Source organism: Maniola hyperantus, chromosome 9, assembly GCF_902806685.2.
Source record: "Maniola hyperantus chromosome 9, iAphHyp1.2, whole genome shotgun sequence".
Lineage (NCBI taxonomy): Eukaryota > Metazoa > Arthropoda > Insecta > Lepidoptera > Nymphalidae > Maniola > Maniola hyperantus.
This window is the reverse complement of record NC_048544.1, coordinates 10094878-10113906: the sequence shown is the minus strand read 5'-3', so window position 1 is coordinate 10113906 and position 19029 is coordinate 10094878. Positions and strand designations below refer to the sequence as shown.

Here is a 19029-nt window from a genome sequence, read left to right as displayed (position 1 = left end):
AAATTAATGAATAAATAGATTGATAAAAAAATCGATGTCCAGTTCCTTCATAATGTCTACACCCAAGGCCAGAAATCATCCAGAAAATCTGTATAATTCACACGAGAGTCAATAAAGAAACGAATCTATAATACAGGCTTTAGTCATTCTCTCTCACTAACACACTATACCTAGTGTGAGATGGAGATGGAATGATCAGCAACGATTAGTTTTGATTCGTGTCTTTGTAGGCACGAGTAGAATTTAAGACTTTAAACTTTAGTTTCATTTATTCAGAAATCGACCTGATTTCGTAAAAGTTGCATCAATCATTATTACAACCTCAAATTGTTGTAATTGATTGAATTTGTGCTATTCTTGTTGCAACAATGCATTGTAGCCAATAGTGAGCGAGCGTCAACCAATCAGAGGTGATTGCGGTCGTGACTTACAAACACATCCAAAGTTTTAGAATTGTATAAACTCGAACAGGGCAGTTTTATTTTATTACGATGACTTTTGATCATTACACCATTTCCAGGTACACTTGACTTGGTGTATGCGCTCCTTACTGTCTGAATATGAATCAAAACCTCATCAATATATTTCATACTTACTGGGACACGAGGGCAAAGGCAGTTTACTATCGTATCTCAGAAAAAAGTAAGATTTTAACAGTTATTTTAGTCAATAGTGACCCAATTAGATGACAAATTATTACTATCGTCAGCTTTTGGTACAGTACGCGGCAGAAATTAATGTACATCGGCCTTTAGAACGATATTTGGGCTTTGTAGAGCGTTGTCTCTGTCACTCATACCTATATGACGTTTAGTCGATCTCAACGACAGAGACAATGCTCTACAAATCCACTACCTCTTTCTAAAGGTCGATGTACATTATTTTCCGCCGCGTACTGTACTAAGGGGCTCAGTTCAATGCAAAAATTCAAATAACTTCCCGTATTAAAAATGCGAGTGTGTTTTTTTTCTTTGGAAATCAAAGAGTTCCCTTGGGATTTTTAAAAACCTAAATCCACGCGAACGAAGTCGCGGGCATCTCCTTGTTATTTATACTTTTGACCGTCAAAAGTAAAATTATTGAACTGAGATTTGGTCTTTGAACAAGTCTACAATCTCAGTCAGGTCCCTATCCATCTCGAAGGTTAATTATAATCTTCTTCTTTGTCGTATCACTCTTGGCAGAGCGGTCGTGGTCATCACGAAGCAACGTCTTTGAGGGCAGATGTTATACGCCTCACGAGCATTCGCCATTTCTCCCTGCTGGTCGACAGCCTGGTACACTCGTGCAAAGGACCATGCGTGACCTTCCTATAATTTCCTTAATTATAATATGCTAAGGTTTATCTTAAGTATTAATCTAATATGTAACTGTTTTTAGGGTATGGGCATTAGGTATTTATACAGGTAACTCGGAAAGTGGCATCGACTATACATCCATGTATAGCTTGTTTTCCACGCAAGTTGTACTTACTAAGGAGGGACTCGATCATATCGATGAGGTAAGCGTTTATTTGATAAAATTAAGAATAAAAAGATTTATTATTATTATGGCATACAAAATAATTGATTTCTTTGTTTTTTAGGTTTTAGAAGCAATATTCTCATACATTAGTATGTTAAAGAAAATAGGACCGACTGAAAGCATTTATGATGAAATAAAGGTAATTGAAACGAAAAATAACATTTTGGCATTCAACCGTGATTCGATTCGCGTTCTTCATATAGCCAGCGCCCTAGGCGAAACCTAAAATTGGAACACTACAAAAGGTGTTTAAAACTCATGAAAACCTTCAAAGCTCGGCTTTTTTTGTGGTATCTGCTCAGTAATCAAGCTGTGATAGCCTAGGGATTAGGACGTCCACCTTCTAATCGGAGGTTAGGGGTTCGATCCCGGGCACGTACCTCTAACTTTTCGGAGTTATGTGCGTTTTAAGTATTTAAAAATCACTTGCTTTAACGGTGAAGGAAAACATCGTGAGGAAACCTGCATGACTGAGAGTTCTCCATAATGTTCTCAAAGGTGTGTGAAGTCTACCAATCTGCACTTGGCCCAGCGTGGTAGACTATGGCCAAACCCTTCTTACTCTGAGCACCCATGCTCTGCAGTGAGCTGGCGATGGGTTGATCATGATCATGCTCAGTAATCATATAATACATAAGCAATGTAACTGTTAAGCCTGATGTCCATCTAAGATGCGCTGAATCGAGCCAAACGCGTCTACTGTTGTTGACAAGCAAATCTTCAAGCAATGCTTCGCGTCACTGATGGACGCCGTTCTAAAGTAAATAATTGTGGTGACGAGTTATTGCGATTCCATTCGACCCAGCTAACTTTTTGGGGTTGCTGAATACAAATCCGACCGTTTCCATGCTTCAATACTTCACACTGCAATAAAAATATATTTATTTCAGACAATAGAAGAGACGAGTTTTCGATTTGAAGAGGAGTCTCAACCCTCGGACTATGTGGAGACTCTGGCAGAGAATATGCACTTCTTCCCCTCCAAGCATTATATCACTGGAGATAGATTATATTACAAGTACGATCCTAAGGTAAGCTCATTTTTTGTTCCTCCTATGTTATTTAAGCCTCAATAGCTCAATGGTTAAGGAGCAAAATCCGAAATTCGAAAGGTCAATGGTTCACATGCCACCTGTTGCACTGTTATCGTTCTTATTTTAAGTACAAGCTTTCAAGTTTTTTTAAAGTGTTTATTGCTTTGGAGGGATAAGGGGAAATCATGTAAGCCATAGCTTAATATAGCTTAGTAAAAAAATACTAATGATTTTATACCAATTTTTAAGTACTTTATAGACCCTTGCGGACATAGGTTTTTTTTCATTTAAAAAAACACTTCTCAAATACGTGTTTATAAAGGTTTGGACACATAATACCTCTGTTTAAAATGCCTTAGAGGTTCTTTATTTGAATACGGAACTCCAGTTCGGTTTAGAGTGTAAAAAGAATCCCAAGCGATATATTATTTGACAACACTATTGTAATTGAATAGAGCTTTCATTGGAAATATTATATGGTTGCACAGAATTTTCTCCTTGCAGGGTATATCGCAGTTACTGGAGTGCATGAGTGCAGATAGTGTTAACATAATGATCTTGTCAAACAAGCACACTGTGCCCATCCAGTACGACACCAAGGAGAAGTGGTTCGGGACAGAGTACAAGAGAATAGGTTAGTTCATCCATTATATTAATTAGAATAATTTTAGTAGGAACAAGATAGAAATAGGCAATTATTTCTTTAGTATAGCATTTAGTTTCGCAATTTAAATTGGGGTTGAACATAATATCACTTTTAAATATGTACTACTGGTTCACCTCAAAGTAAGACCTCGGTCGGGCTCTATTCGGTTATTTCGGACAATTTTTGTTGTACCTGTTCTAAGTCAGCTAAGTTCTAAGTAAGCTTTTAGTCAGTACCATTTATAAACATTCTTAAAACAAAAATAAATATCGAATGACAATGATTTATTTCCGAAAGTCTTGGAGCCAAATAGCCAATGCTAGTCGTATACGTTGGCCATGTACTTGGTTGTACGTTGTTGTACTTGGCGAACGTGTAGCCATTTGGCGTGTATTTTGCTGCTTTTCATTATCACATCACAGATGCAATTTGCAAACAGTGTTTTGTGTTGGCCGGCGCTTGTTGAATGCGTTGGACCAACGTGAGTTTAGATGCTCAAGATGAAGACCATCTTATGACTACGACATTATACTTTTAGATGTCCCTCCAGCGTGGCTAAATAGATGGTTAACAGTGGAGCCCTACAAACAATTCCATGTACCGGATAAAAACATCTACCTCACGACTAATTTTGACCTCATCCCGCCTGCACAGCCATATCTAGACGAGGCAGAGAGGCTTGGGGTGGACTTAACCAATAGTTCCATTAAAGATATACATACTAGAGTGTCGTCGAGTGAGAAAACTAGTATCGTGCTGCAGCAAGGAGATTTGATTGCGACTGTAAATAACTTTAGGTGAGATAACACCTATGTGAATGTATTTTTTTAATGAACTTGGTTTGAAATCTTTGTTGTACTTTAATAAATCAATATTTGGCTTTATACAGTGCGCAAAAAACAAGTACATAGTCCAATCTAAAGTTGCAACATGGCGGATTGCGCATATCATAGATTAGCTTATGCCCGCGACTTCGTTCGCGTTTTAAACCCTGGTTTTACCCCTTTAGGGATTGAATTTTTAGAAATCCTTTCTAAGCGCATGTCTTCGTCATAATAGCTATCTGCATGCCAAATTTCAGCCCGATCCGTCCAGTAGTTTGAGCTGTGCGTTTATAGATCAGTCAGTCAGCCCTTTTAACCGACTTCCAAAAAGGAGGTAGTTCCCAATTTGTCCCGTTTCTTTTTTTATGTATGTACATCAATTTTTTCGAGGTTTCTGGACCGATTTGCAAAATTTTTCTTTTATATACATACACTTTTTTTACTATAGACTTATTGATTAAATAACAAGGGATAGAAAAACAATTTTACTGTATTCAACTAGAGAGCTATCTATTGGCAGTTCGTGTTTAACTTGCTAATCTTGTTAAGTATGATGTGCGCACTACTTAAGACTTTTTTTGTCGCTATATGTATAAAATTCGTTTTAGGTTAGATCAACCTAATCTATTGCGCAAAAACCGTTATATGGAATTATGGTACAAACCAGACTTCAAGTTCAGATTTCCTACCGCCCTGCTTTACTTGTACTTCATCACGCCGTTGAGTCTCAAGTCGCCGAGAGAGTAAGTTGTCTCCATGTTAAAACAAATATACATAGGTATAGATCTTCTATTTCACGATGACCGCTCAGCCTTGGTTGTAGTAGTGAGTGTACCGAATATCGATAAGCGCTAGCGCATTTATGTGCGTAATAGAAACCACGTCCCGATCGAAACTGAGTGCCACACACACTATCAGAGTATGTATAACGCGTAAAATTTAACTCCTCACGCGCCATTTTAACTTTTTGTGTCAAATTATGTATGTTTATTAAATATGTTTTTAGTCGTTATTTTATAGGTGAACCGTACTTTTGACATGACAGTTGACCCATAGAGTTAAAATGGCGCGTGATGAGTCATTTTGTACGGACTATACGTGTGCACTCACACAAATATAGCCGTACGGTCTTTGTGAAATAGAGCATCATTCTTTGGTACATATGCATATATGGACGCGTCAAGAAAGTAGAAAAAGTGGGTGGTTATTGTGCAAAACTGGATGTGTTTGGGGTGTACTGGATTCTGGAATGTTTTTTTATTGCAAGACTTGCGCTTGGTCTTTGTCTTGGACACTGCAAAGTTAATTTTCAAGTTGACTGTTGAAATTCTGTTATATTGCGCACATTTTGAGATCTCACTCGCCATTTTAGCTCTGTGTCTCTCTCTCTATGTGTGTATGTGTGCCATGTCATAAGTACGATTCACCTTTAAAATAAGGACTAAAATCGTACCCTTGACATGAAAGTTGACACGTAGAGTTGCGCATTATTACTTACTTTATTCATTCTTTTATATTATTAAGTCTAACTTAAGTTATAAATTGATTTTTTTGATTTCAGGGCTTGTCTTATTGATCTTTGGACAGATGTGTTGCAACAAGGACTTAAGGTTAGAAGTAGAATACGATTTTCATATTTTGATAAATCATAGTAGATAATATTTAATTGTAGTTAATCATCAAAAAATATCTTCTATTTAACATAGTTATAACCATTGAATTATGTCATTGAATTACTTATACAAACATACAAAGATTACGTTTATTAACATAATATAAATTTAATTTATAGGAAGAAGTGTACCCAGCAAATATGGCCGATTTGACGCACTCATTGTACGTCTCTGATAAAGGGTTAACCCTGAAAGTGAACGGCTACAGCCAAAATTTACACGTAAGTAACTAGGTATAAGATTTACGTAATTTAAAAATTTAAAATTCAATGATTTAAGGCTTATTTCGTGGTTTAAGGATCTAATATAATGTAAATTAAGAATATGTACCACGATAATTGTTACATTACCAATTTTCGACCCATGACTGTAGAAAACAAAATTTAATTAACTCCACTCGATATTTTGAATGAGGCGGAAATTGCACAAAATTGTATTTTGGGTTTTTTTAGAACTCTCGGTTAATTATTCTCAAATACTATAGAGTATTCAAATTACTTATCAGTATTCTTAATTCACCTAGCTGCAATTAAGTGAATTAAGTCATCAAAGTCGTATACTTAATTCACCCAGGTGGATTAATTATCCCAGGTGAATTAAGTCTACGGCACCTTTGTTGCAAAAGAAATGTCTGGGATTCTTTAGCGACGTTCGTGATATCACAATTTTGCCTTGTTTGTTTGGAATGTTTCAAACATTGATTGAAGAGTCGGCCAGTAGCAACTGAGATGCACAGTTGGGATGATGGATATATCGAAAGTAATAATTTATTTTCGATATATCCATCATCCCAACTCTGCATCTCAGGAATCATTTAGAGGGTCTTCCAAAATTCGTAAAATCCACGTCCGCTGTTAGTTTTAGAGTCGGCCAATAGCAACTGAGATGCAGAGTTGGGATGATGGATATGTCCAAAATAAATTATTTCTCAGAAATCATTAAATAGAGGGTCTCCCTTAGTTTTAAGTTTGCTAACCATTTTGAATTAGCGATTTAACTGAAAAATTACGTCAAATGTTTATAACGTCACATCTATGTATTTCATACAAGCTCCCTTAAGGATGATTTATGCCAACACGTGGCGGGCACGAACCGCGCCACGGACGAGACGCGGACGAGGCACGGATTCAAAATATCACGAACATTTTATATTAAGCAGTTAATGCTTCACCGTACAATCGCCAGAACAACTAGAAGTCAGATCCTTAAGACCCATGAAAAATGGAAATCAGATTGCCACAGTAGTGCTGGAAAACAAGGATGCGGAAGAATTACTAGAAATGAACAAAATTCGGATAGGACTATGCATATGCCAAGCGCAACAGAGAATAGATGTACTTAAATGTTACCGATGTTGGGCACATGATCATATAGCAGCAAAATGCACTGGAGTAGACAGAAGTCAAAAATGCCACATTTGTGCTGAAGATGGTCATAAAGCCATAAACTGTACAAATAAAGCTTTCTGTCCGCTTTGCAATATAGAAGGTCACTCATCTGGTAGTGGAAGTTGCAAACGTTTCCAGCAGGCTCTGGCTAAAGCTAGACAGAACAAAAGACGAAAAGACTCGGAGATAAAAAGATAATGGCCTTCACAGTCCTTCAAGTGAATGCGAATAGAAGTATTAGTGCTCATGATATGGCCTTGGTAACGGCATCAGAAAAGAAATGTGATTTTATAGCCCTCAGTGAACCTAATTTTGCAAAATGCAAAGCTAACAACAAACACCACTATGTCAGTGAGGATCTAGGCGCCATGATAATTAATTATAGCAAAAAATACCAAGTGGCAAAATATCGCACAGCGGGCTGTTTTATTTGTATCGAAACTAGAGACGTGTCACTCTATAGCGTATACATCAGTCCTAACAAATGTACCACTGATGGGTTTTTAAATTACCTAAGCAATATTCAACACGATATAAAGGTGTTAGCGTGCCCTTCAAATAAAGTCATCGTTACAGGAGACTTCAATGCTAAACATACATGCTGGGGGGGCAACCTAACGACAAGAAGAGGTATTGAATTACTAGAGTGGGCACACTCTCTGGAACTAAATATCGTTAACGATGGACTAGTGCCAACCTGTGTACGACCAAATGGGAAATCATACATCGATTTGACATTTGTGAGCGACAATGTGATGGCAGATAAAATTAATTGGACAGTTTTAGAGGATGACATATCTATGAGCGATCACAGAAGTATAATAACTAGTATAGAAGATAAGGGTAAGGACACGCAAAAATACAGATTTGGTAAAACTAACTTAGAGGCATTTAACTTGGCTTTTGAAGAAATCGTCAAGGGAAAGAAAGTAAACCATGAAGAATGTGACAATGCACTTATAGCAGCATACAAACGAAGCACACCGCAAATAAGATGTGATGACAACTACATGTTACCTTACTGGTGGACAAATGACATACAAGAGAAAATAAAACAAACTAGAATGAGGCGAAGAAAATTCCAGAAATGTAAAGGCAAGAATAAAAGAGAAGAGTTAGAACAAGAATATAAGACCTGCAAAAAGGAACTAAAATTTGCCCTTATTCTGGCAAAAGCTCAGAAATGGAAGGAACTATGCGACGAGTTAGAAGAGGATGTTTTTGGCGGTGCATATAAAATAGTCAAAAGCCAACTTCAGCTACCTAGTCCTAAAACATCCCTATCTTTAGAAGAGAAAAAGAAAGTTTTTAGTGATCTTTTTATAGTATCAAAACACGAAGAACTGAAACGGGAGTATATAGATAGAGAATATGAAGATTTGGAAGGCTTAAGGTTCTTAGAGAAGGATATAAAGGATGCTGCAGATAGAGTAAAGAAAGGGAAAGCCCCAGGCCCAGACTCAATACCACCGGAAGTTATAAAACAGGTAATATTGAAATTTCCACTCTATTTTACCCAGCTATTTAACGGACTCCTAGAGAACGGAAAGTTTCCTAAGAGCTGGAAGCTCTCAAAACTCGTCCTTATTGACAAACCAAAAAAGTCGCCAAGCGAGCCTAATAAATATAGACCGATATGCCTGATCAATGTTCTAGCTAAGACATACGAAAGACTTCTCAACACTAGACTCATACAGGAAATCGATAGAAACGGAGGACTCCAAGAAAATCAGTATGGCTTTAGAAAGGGAAGAACGACAATAGACGCAATAAGGCAAGTTATTAGTATCGCAAGTCAAGCAAAAAAAGAAAATAAATGGAATGGTTTAATTCTGGTTGATGTTCGAAACGCGTTCAACACTGCATCCTGGTCGAAAATAATAGCTAAGCTGAAAATGAAGAACATAAACAAATACTTAATAAATAGCATAATAGACTACCTAGATCAAAGAGCTATTCAATTAAAGAAAGGAGTTCGAGTCGAAATAGGAGGAGGTGTTCCCCAAGGATCAGTCCTTGGTCCAACCCTATGGAATATATTGTATGACGACGTTATGTTGGTAGAAGTTCCGGAAGGTGTTAAGCTAATTTGCTATGCAGATGACTTAGCAGTGTCAGTGACAGCCAATAATGCGGAAGATCTAGCTAGGAAAGGGGATGAAGCTCTGCATAGCATAATGTTATGGATGACCCACAACCATTTAGAAATCGCTCCAGAAAAAACGGTTGCTATTATTTTCAACAGGAGACTAAGCGCGGATAACATCTTTACGTGCGGCAATACACATTTAAAACCCACCCCAACCGTTACTTACCTAGGAGTGACTCTGGACTCGCGGCTGAATTTCGGTAGACACATAAATCTGGTGTGTGAAAAGGCACAAAAAACCATTAAGGCACTCACCTCAATACTCCCAAATACACGTGGACCGAATTCGCGGAAAAGAAGGACTCTTGCTCTTGCAATGCAGTCCACCATAATGTATGCGGCTCCTATATGGGTAACAGCCATGGACAAGGGAACACACAGGAGGACAGTGTTGAGCACCCAGCGTATGATGGCGTTAAGAACCTGCTGCGCCTATAAAACAACATCCACCGATGCTGCCCTCGTACTGGCGAATTTAATCCCAGCTCATCTCTTGGCGAGGGAAAGATCTGAGAGCTATGGACTGAAATTACCAGAAGAAAGAAAAGCCATCAGAGATAGGACCCTGGTTAGATGGCAAGAGGAATGGGACCAGTCTACAAATGGACGATGGACGCATAGACTGATTAAAAATATAAATAGCTGGGTATCCAGGAAACACGGAATACTGACGTTTCGAATGACACAGTGCTTCACAGGACATGGGGTGTTTATGCAGTATACAGAGCGCATAAAAAAGAGAAACAGCAGTAAGTGTATGTACTGCATAGAACCGATAGACGATGCAGAACATACACTGTTCCATTGTCCTCAGTTTCAGGAAGAAAGAAGGAATGTCGTAGCCGAGCTGGGAGGAGAGTTTGGAGTGGAGAGCCTCATAAGCACAATGCTGGAAGAGAAAAAGAAGTGGCAGATAGTTCAGAAATACATGGAAGGTATAATGGAAAGTAAGGAGAAAGACGAAAGAGGAGGGAGATGAGTTAGTCCGCGGCAGTAATGGTAGGCCAACAAGGCGGGAACATTACTGCTTAGAGAAAGGAGGGGTTTTTAGTCGGTAGGAGTCCGGCACTATGTCCATGAGGATTTTCCCCTCCTAAGCGAAGAAAAAAAAAAAAAAAAAAAAAAGTTAATGCTTCACCGTGCCGTTTATGCCGTGCACGGGCATAAATCGTCCCTTACTAAGCAAGTGTCTTGACGTTTGAAAAAAAGTTGCTGATTTGACTAGTAGTCATCGTCCCTATTGTTTGTGCAGTTGCTGGTGGAGCTGGTGACGCGCGAGATGCGCACGTCGACGGCGACGCTCGCCGCGGGTCTTTTCGAGGCGGTGCGCGACGCGCGCGCGCGGAACTACCACAACGTGCTCATCAAGCCGCACAAGCTGGCCAAGTACGCCTGTACATCCCATACGTTTGAACTATAACATATCCATGTTTCTTGCACTAAAACTAGAGTGTTACTATTCTTAACTGACCTTTACGTGTAGAATGAACTACAGGCTTAATTTGCAATAATCCGTCAAAAGAGACAAATATGTGTGATATGTGAAAAATAGTATATTTGATAGCTCACGAATAAATTGACATAGCTCAAGTGGCCACGTTTGCACACATATACACATCTATGTTTCTTATTACGAAATGTAGAAAAAATGTTTTGTAATATCTTTCTAGTATCATTCACGGATTACAATTTTGTATGAACTATGAAGAAACGTAACACCGACGAGGCTCGGATGACTCGGACACGACACGGTCTGATGTGACCTCATACAAATTCCCAATCTGGTGCTTCGGACGCGGCACGGCTCGGGCTTGGCGCGGTCTAGCGTAAATCATCCCTGGTGTGGCGTCCGTGCACGGACACGGCACGGTGAAGTTTAAACTGCTTCATATAAAATGTTCGCGATGTTTTGAATCCGTGCCTCGACCGCGCCGCCTACGTGGCACGGCCTGCGCCCGCCCCGTGTTGGCATAAATCATCCCTTGCGCCTATCTACCCGTCATTACCAAATTACTATGTATTTAAAACGGTTTGCAGGGACCTTCGGATGAACATATTACTAGAGCCTTATATTTCGCCGCGAGATAAGGCGATGATTATACAGAATATCACATTGTCAGAACTGAAGGATTTCACCGAGAGGCTATTGGACAGGCTATATGTGCAGGTTTGTGTTCTATAAACTTTATCTAATAAATAACAATAATTATTTTAGTAATAAAATACGTAAAAAACGATTTTTGGTTTTAGAAATATGACGTTTGATTTCTTTTATTTTTAATAGACTTAAAAAAGTTCTCGCGACCAGTGTAATAACCAGGTATACCAGGGTTATAAACCAGGGTTTTTAACCAGGTTTAGCATATTTTAATACAGTGGTTTCACTAAAAATTGTGAAACAAAAAAAATTAAAAAAAAAAACTGACTTTAATAACGACAAACACTAAAAAGTAAAAAATAATTTACTATGTAAACAAGTTAATGTAATTCTATAATAACATTTTTTTGGAATCGGTGCCAATGAGGTGCCAATGTGCAGTCACAAACAATATGAAGAGTAAACAGTTCGTGCTTCTAACTGGCACCGGCTCTGAAAAATTTATTGTAGAACTACGTTAACTCTTTTATACATAATTAATTGAATTATTTTTACTTTTTAGTGTTTGTGGTTATTGAAGTCGGTTTTTTAATTCATAACTAGCTGACCCGCCCCGGCTTCGCTCGGGTGGAGTTTAGAAAATTGAGGGGGAGGTTGAATTAAATTTTTCTCCCCGTAAGAGCCATCCTCGTATTTCAAGGAATATTATAAAAAAAGAATTAGCGAAATCGGTTCAGCTGTTCTCGAAATTTGCGATCAGCAACACATTCGGCGATTCATTTTTATATATAGAGATATATTACACTGGCTATAAATGATAACAATATTTTTTCCAAGGTGTTGGTACAAGGGAATCTGGCATGGCACGAAGCGATCAAAATATCTGACAATGTTTTGGACAACATTAAATGGGAGGGCATATCGGAAACGGAAATGCCGGAGGTATGTGTGAAATGATTTATATATGAATGTTTTACTTTTGAATTAAAATTAAGTATTTTATAAAATTGGGCTTCAGCTTCGCTTAGGTAGAATTTACTAAAATTATTCATTTTGTTATAACGAAAATCTACATGTAAAATTTCAATCAACTGATTGAGCTGTATTTTGTTCCTTTTATATGTATAGATTTTTAAACAACATCTTAAATAAATTAGATGATGCCCGCGACTCCGTCCGCTTGGACTTAAGTTCTTAAAATTCTTGTGGGAACTCTTTGATTTTTCGGGATAAAAGTAGCCTATGTCCGTTCCCGGGGTGCAACCTATTTTGAACCAAATTTTGTCAAAATTGGTTAGGCCAATGAGCCATGAAAAGGTAAAAGACAAACATAGTTTCGCATTTGTAATATTAGTACGGATAATGTTTATGTGTTCGTCTTCTATGCGTTCGCAGATTGTTCATTTGATTTATTTGGAATTTTGTGCAATTGTTGTTGGTATTTGCGTGAAGGTTTCTGATAATATAGTGCCATGCCGACTCTGGTGTGCGAGTCGGTATTGCAACGCATATCTGGCATTACCTCATGATTTATTTTGTTCACCAGATCAAAGTCCACCAGTTACCCCTCGGTGAGCATAAGATAAGAGTCCTCAGCTTGAACCCTGCTTCCACGAACAGTATCGTCACCAACTATTACCAGGGTGAAACCACTACTTCCAAAGACACTGCTACTCTCGAAGTTTTGATGGTGAGTGAGATCATTGTTACCCAGTACCCTAAATACTTTTTCTTCTCCCTGTCATGTCTTTATCCTGGTTAGTCAACCATAAAAAACTGAAAAATGAATTAAATAGTTAATACATCAATAAGTGAATGGGCAAAGCAGCACACAGTGACAGATTTCAGTTTAGGTTAGAACTCAGTTAAACAAATAATAGTTTTAATTCACTTTTCACTTATTTCAATGACACAACAAAGTGGCCACAAATAAGCATACAGCAAACGAATTGTCGTAAAGCTGGTAAATATGGAAATGTAAAAACATATTTTAGTAAGGAAAATCCGCGTGCACAAAAAAGTGCCGGAATCTTTTCTTTTTGCATACCTTAAATAATTTTTAAGGTGTACATTTTGAGATCTCACTCGCCATTTTAACTCTGTGTCAACTACCATGTCAAAAGTACTATTCATCTTTAAAAATAAGGACTAAAATCGTATTTTTGACATGACAGTTGACACAGAGTAAAAATGGCGAGTGAGTTCTCATTTTGTACGGACTATACTGTGTTTTTGAAGATGTTAATGGAAGAGCCAGTGTTCGACGCTCTTCGCACTAAAGAGCAGTTGGGCTACAGTGTCTTCAGCATGATGCGGTACACCTTTGGAGTTCTGGGCTTCTCCATCACTATCAATACCCAGGTCGACAAATTCAGGTTAGAAACTTCCATACAGTTATTATAATAAAAATAATGGATCTGTTGGTTTTTTTAAAATAATAATTTGTTTGTTGCTTCTTTCCTCCTCAACCACTCAACCGATTTCAACAAAATTTGGCAAAATAAAGTCTTTGGTATGTATACTTCCTGGAGAATCACTTTATTCCAACGACTCGAGAACAACAAATTAAAAGTTTTTTGAATCAAAACTTGTTTGTAATTTTCGTTGAGTACATTCAACACAAATTTTGCAGAAAATCCCAGTTTACTTTCATTAAAAATATACCCCATTTAGTAATTTTTGCGTTGATTTTATGTGGTAGCCTCTAAGAGAAATTGAATGTGACTTGAATTTTTTCTTTTCGTGCTTTGGTGTGTTTTGACAGGCCACATTCTTTTAGAAGCCTTAAATGTATATGTCCACACAAGGATATAAACGAACGAGTTTTGATATTTCGGTTTGGATAGCGTATCGCACGTGGACCGGCGCGTGGAAGTGTTCCTCAAGAAGTTCGCTCGCGACACCAAGCGCGGAGGGGAGAAAGCGCTGGCCGCCGCGCGCCGCTCGCTCGTGCAGCTCAAACACACCACCGACTACGAGCTCAAAGAGGAGGTGAGTGTAAAGCGTCGTAGGAGGTGGCAGCAGGGACTATTTGTAGCGTTACCAAAGTATCGTTGTGATAACGTTAACAAATAACGATACACTCGTACATCTATTGATATTATCTATAGTTCCCGACAGGTCGACATGGCAATTGGGGCGTCCCCGCCTCCACGACTCACCTCATACCCTGATTGCCATGTCCTACTATAGGTACTATTAATTAATAAATAAATAAAATAGCCTTTATTCTCTGATACAATAGTTATACATCTTATATTACTAACTAACCGTATTACTAATTTCTTATTTCCTATTATTTAATTATCCTATCCTACATAATTTATTCAAAAAAATTAGTAACACCAGCAATTTACAGTTCAGGTTGTCCTCTTTGGACATAGGCCTCCTCTAGACTTCTCCATTTTTCCCTATCTAACGCCAATCCGCGCCAACCCTTTGGCAGGTCATCCTCCCATCTCCTCTGTGGCCGTCCTCTCGCTCTCTTCCCATCTCTGGGGTACCAGTATGTGACCTCTTTGGTCCATTTATCCTTTGGAGATCTGATCACATGGCCAATCCAACGCCATTTAAGTTTCTTAATTCAAAGTCAAAGTCAAATGATTTATTCAAAATAGGTAATAAATTACTCTTATTGATTGTCTGGTATAGTGTTAGATTTGTAAGATAATATAGTGGTGATAATTATAACGCAAACTTAAAACTAAAGCTACGAGGGTTCCAAACGCGCCCAGGTCTGAGAAGAGCCCACAACAAACTCAGCCGGGTATTCTTTTTATTATCACCACTTTACAAATTTATTGAAACTTATTAGAACTATCACAAAGTCGTTAAGCAACTCATTCCCAAGCTTGCTTATCATTTAAATAATCCTTTACATTGTAATAGGATTTTTCAATTAGTTTACGTTTTATGAAAACTTTGAACTTGTTGAGAGACATCTCCAATATGTCTTCTGGAAGCTTATTATAGAAACGTATGGAATTACGAGCAAATGAATTGCTAACTTTACTGAGCCTAGAGGCGGGAATTACAAGTTTATTTTTATTTCTAGTATTTATATTATGACAGTCACTTTTTTTTTTAAATTTATTTATGTTTTTATGTACGTACAGTAAATTTTCAAAAATATATTGATTATGCACTGTCATTCTTTTTGAGACATCTGTCACACCTGTGATCTTTCTAATTTTGGTCAGTCTCCACTGGTCTTTCAGTTTGATGTGCAGCATGCTTCTCTCTATCCCTTGTTGGCATACCTTAATACTATTACCAGACATTAATACCGGTAAAAATATTATAATAATACTTAAACCAGTAATTATACACCTATTTCTAACTCACGACGCTGTACTTGACGTGCATTTTTACCATATACCGCTATTATTAACGTTACCTTTTTAATGGAATATATTGCCGCTACTTGTCGTCTAGAGGGCTTTTTACTTGACCCCAACGAAAAATGATGAAATTTGTTTTTCCGACAGGTCGAAAGAAATTGGCGGGAAATCGTGAGCCGGGAGTACAAATTCCAAAGATTATTCATAGAGGTATGATATTAAATAAATGTTATATGGAAAACTTTAAAAAACACTCAACTTATCCTTTATATGGACTTTTGATATCGTTAATTTCTATCGTTATTTTTCAGGCTGAAGCGATAGAGAAAATAAGATTGGCAGACATTATGCGTTGGATTGAAAACCATTTCCCTACTGGGAACAAATCTTTCTTCAGAAAATTGTCTGTTCAGGTAAGAACATAGTTTTTTACCCTGTACAAATTAGCCATAAAACTGCGGTCTCGCCAGATTGTAAATCCCGCACTCATAGGTTCAGTTGCATGACAGGCGGTTAAAGTTAAAAACAGTCGAAACAAACAGTCGATAAAAGCAAAATGGCATAAGGCAGGGTTCGTTAACTTGGGGCCTTTAACCTTAATTATCATCATCATCATGATCAACCCATCGCCGGCTCACTACAGAGCACGGGTCTCCTCTCAGAGTGAGAAGGGTTTGGCCATTAGTCTACCACGCTGGCCATGTGCGGATTTGGTAGACTTCACACACCTTTGAGAACATTATAGAGAACTCTCAGGCATGCAGGTTTCCTCACGATGTTTTCCTTCACCGTTAAAGCAAGTGAACCGTTAAACCTTAATTATGGAGGTAGGATAATATAAATACTGAGTCCGTTATAACTTTATTGACTGTTAGAGTTTAACGCTAACCGTAATGTAACTTTAATCGTATGTCATGCAATTAATGGACTTTAGTAGAGTCTATATGACTTTATTAAAGTTCATTATTTACTTTATTTATTTATTATACGATTAATGAAAAGAAGTCACGAACCTACACCTTCCAGGTTAGGGCTTCCATCTTAGACTGCATCATCACTTACCACCAGGTAAGATTGCAGTCAAGGGCTAACTTGTATCTGAATTAAAAAAAAACAATTCCGTAATTAAGAATACAACGCATAGAATAAGCCTAAAAATAATATGTAAAAAAGGTTTTTTTTTCATAAACTTATAGATCGTGGGCAACAAACCTAAAGAGGACAACGCAATAAGCACAGAAATCCAACCAAAGAAATATGACTTGAAATACTTGAACTCGAGCGAACCAATCGGCGACTCGCACGAAAATACCGCAGAATTCATACACGACATAGACGTGTTCAAGAGAGATCTGCCCATCATTGATGTTCCTAGAGTCGAGCTGGCTCAATGTTGACAGGGTTATAGAAATATAAACAAAAATATGTGTATATATAATTATAGCGTTCATTTAATTTATTTTCTAGTACCGGTGTTACGCCGGGCCGGTTGTTGAGATGGAAATGGAACCTGTATAGTACGCGATAAGTTGAAATGCCAATCGGGGAGGTAACGGCCCGCACACCCGCGCTATCCCGGTGGGGCGAGCGCGGGTGTACGGGGCGTCCCCGCCTCATACCCCGATTGCCATCTCATCCTGTCGCAGACTATACGTGCGTTTTCTTATCGATAACAATAACGTTTAAAGCATCCAGAGCAGTTCATTTTCCCGGATCTTTATCCCGGATCCCGGACATTACAGATAAGGACATAAACTCAAAACCGCGATACGGAGCAGTGTAAATTCGTAACGTCTAAAACTCAGGCAACCGTCTTGCTGCACGAATCGTCTTGCGACGCGGATCATGTCGCAAGTTCCTGCGAACTGTCGAACTCTCAGTTCTTTTCGATGTGGTTTTGAGTTTAGTTTGAGCGTTAGACGCTAGCCATACAAGTTTACTGGTCATGCATGAGCCATGCATGATTTAATGCAAACTTAACCGGTAAACTTGATTGTGTTAGCCATACACGATCAAGTTTACCGATCATAACCGAGCCGATTGCGGCCAATTTTTGAGAAATGCGGATTACTTTATCAGCACGCATATATAGTACGCGATAGGTTGAAATGGCAATCGGAGAGGGAACATTTCGCACCCGGTGTCGGCGAGCGTGGGTGACGTGCGGGTGCGCGGGGTGTCCCCCGCTTCATAAACCGATTGCTGATAACTGCGTTTTACAGCTCATATCTTATTGTGCAATAAACCTGAACAACTTTTATGTATATAAATTGTACTGCTACTGACATTAACTATCTGTGGCCCGGCTTAGGGTGAACGTCGATCGATGCGTGCGGAAACGCTACGCGCGTTTTTTGTCTATGGGCATGAAGTGCTTACTTTGACATGACAGTTGGCCTATAGAGTTAAAATGGCGTTTGAAGAGTCATTTTTGTACGGACTATACGTGCATAGCTTGTGCCGCTTATTACTATTACATACTTTGTTATAAGATATGCTACAAAAACGTTTGACAATACCATTGTAGTTGCAGTGAATTTAAAATAGTATTTATCTAATTAATAGTATAGGTAGGTAATAGTGACCAGAAAATATAAAATTTAAATATACTTAGGTAACTACTACCCAATTTTTAAAAATCCGACCATATTTCATTAATAGTAAAATACGAGTAGAAGTTAATTTTCTTGACCAAATATATTGATTATTGATGCTTATTAAAATATTATGTACTTAATTTGTAAAGCTAAATTATGATATTATTTTCTCCTATTTGTTAATAGTAAATAGATATTATATTTACCATTAATAATACCGACTCTATTCACAGATATTAACATTATGTTAATGTTGTCTGAAATTCAGAAACTTCTTACATAATGAAATGAGCCTCAATAGCTCAACGGTTTAGGAGCGGACTGAATTCCGAAAGGTTCAAACCCCACCCGTTACACTATTGTCGTACTTAATCCTAGCACAAGCTTTTCGCTTAGTTGGAAGGGAAAGGGGAATATTAGTCATAATTAACAAGGCTAATATTCTTTAAAAAAATGAAATGCTTGCATAATAATAGTTCGAGATTATTAATAACTATTATTACCTGTAGGTACAATACAATTTTTTTTTTAATATTTAAGTTATTTACTGTTACTTAGGTAGGTTCCTACTTGTTTTTTTATACAACAGCAATTTTTTACTAAACTTATTGTAATATTTTGCTGTTTGCATAGTATTTTGTAAATATCATACATTTTACCGAGTTTTATATAGCCTGGTACCTATATCGATAAATTATAGCATGAGTTAAAGCTACCCTTCTATATGAACAAAAATATATGGAACACGTTTTCAAC

The 19029-nt window shown here is 37.8% G+C and overlaps 1 protein-coding gene across 1 annotated transcript in view; it reads left to right on the top strand.

The window, feature by feature from the left end:
* LOC117984889 (nardilysin-like) overlaps window positions 1-19029 on the top strand; it is a 27959-nt gene extending 8930 nt beyond the window's left edge. Inside the window, exons 7-24 of the mRNA XM_034971550.2 lie at window positions 521-642; window positions 1381-1501; window positions 1586-1663; window positions 2415-2555; window positions 3063-3192; window positions 3743-4001; window positions 4637-4771; window positions 5590-5638; window positions 5821-5922; window positions 10491-10624; window positions 11276-11405; window positions 12174-12278; window positions 12883-13026; window positions 13575-13711; window positions 14183-14327; window positions 15824-15886; window positions 15988-16089; window positions 16873-19029. Coding sequence (XP_034827441.1) covers window positions 521-642; window positions 1381-1501; window positions 1586-1663; window positions 2415-2555; window positions 3063-3192; window positions 3743-4001; window positions 4637-4771; window positions 5590-5638; window positions 5821-5922; window positions 10491-10624; window positions 11276-11405; window positions 12174-12278; window positions 12883-13026; window positions 13575-13711; window positions 14183-14327; window positions 15824-15886; window positions 15988-16089; window positions 16873-17073 — 2298 coding nt within the window. The 3' untranslated portion in view covers window positions 17074-19029. The remainder of the gene's footprint in view (window positions 1-520; window positions 643-1380; window positions 1502-1585; window positions 1664-2414; window positions 2556-3062; window positions 3193-3742; window positions 4002-4636; window positions 4772-5589; window positions 5639-5820; window positions 5923-10490; window positions 10625-11275; window positions 11406-12173; window positions 12279-12882; window positions 13027-13574; window positions 13712-14182; window positions 14328-15823; window positions 15887-15987; window positions 16090-16872) is intronic.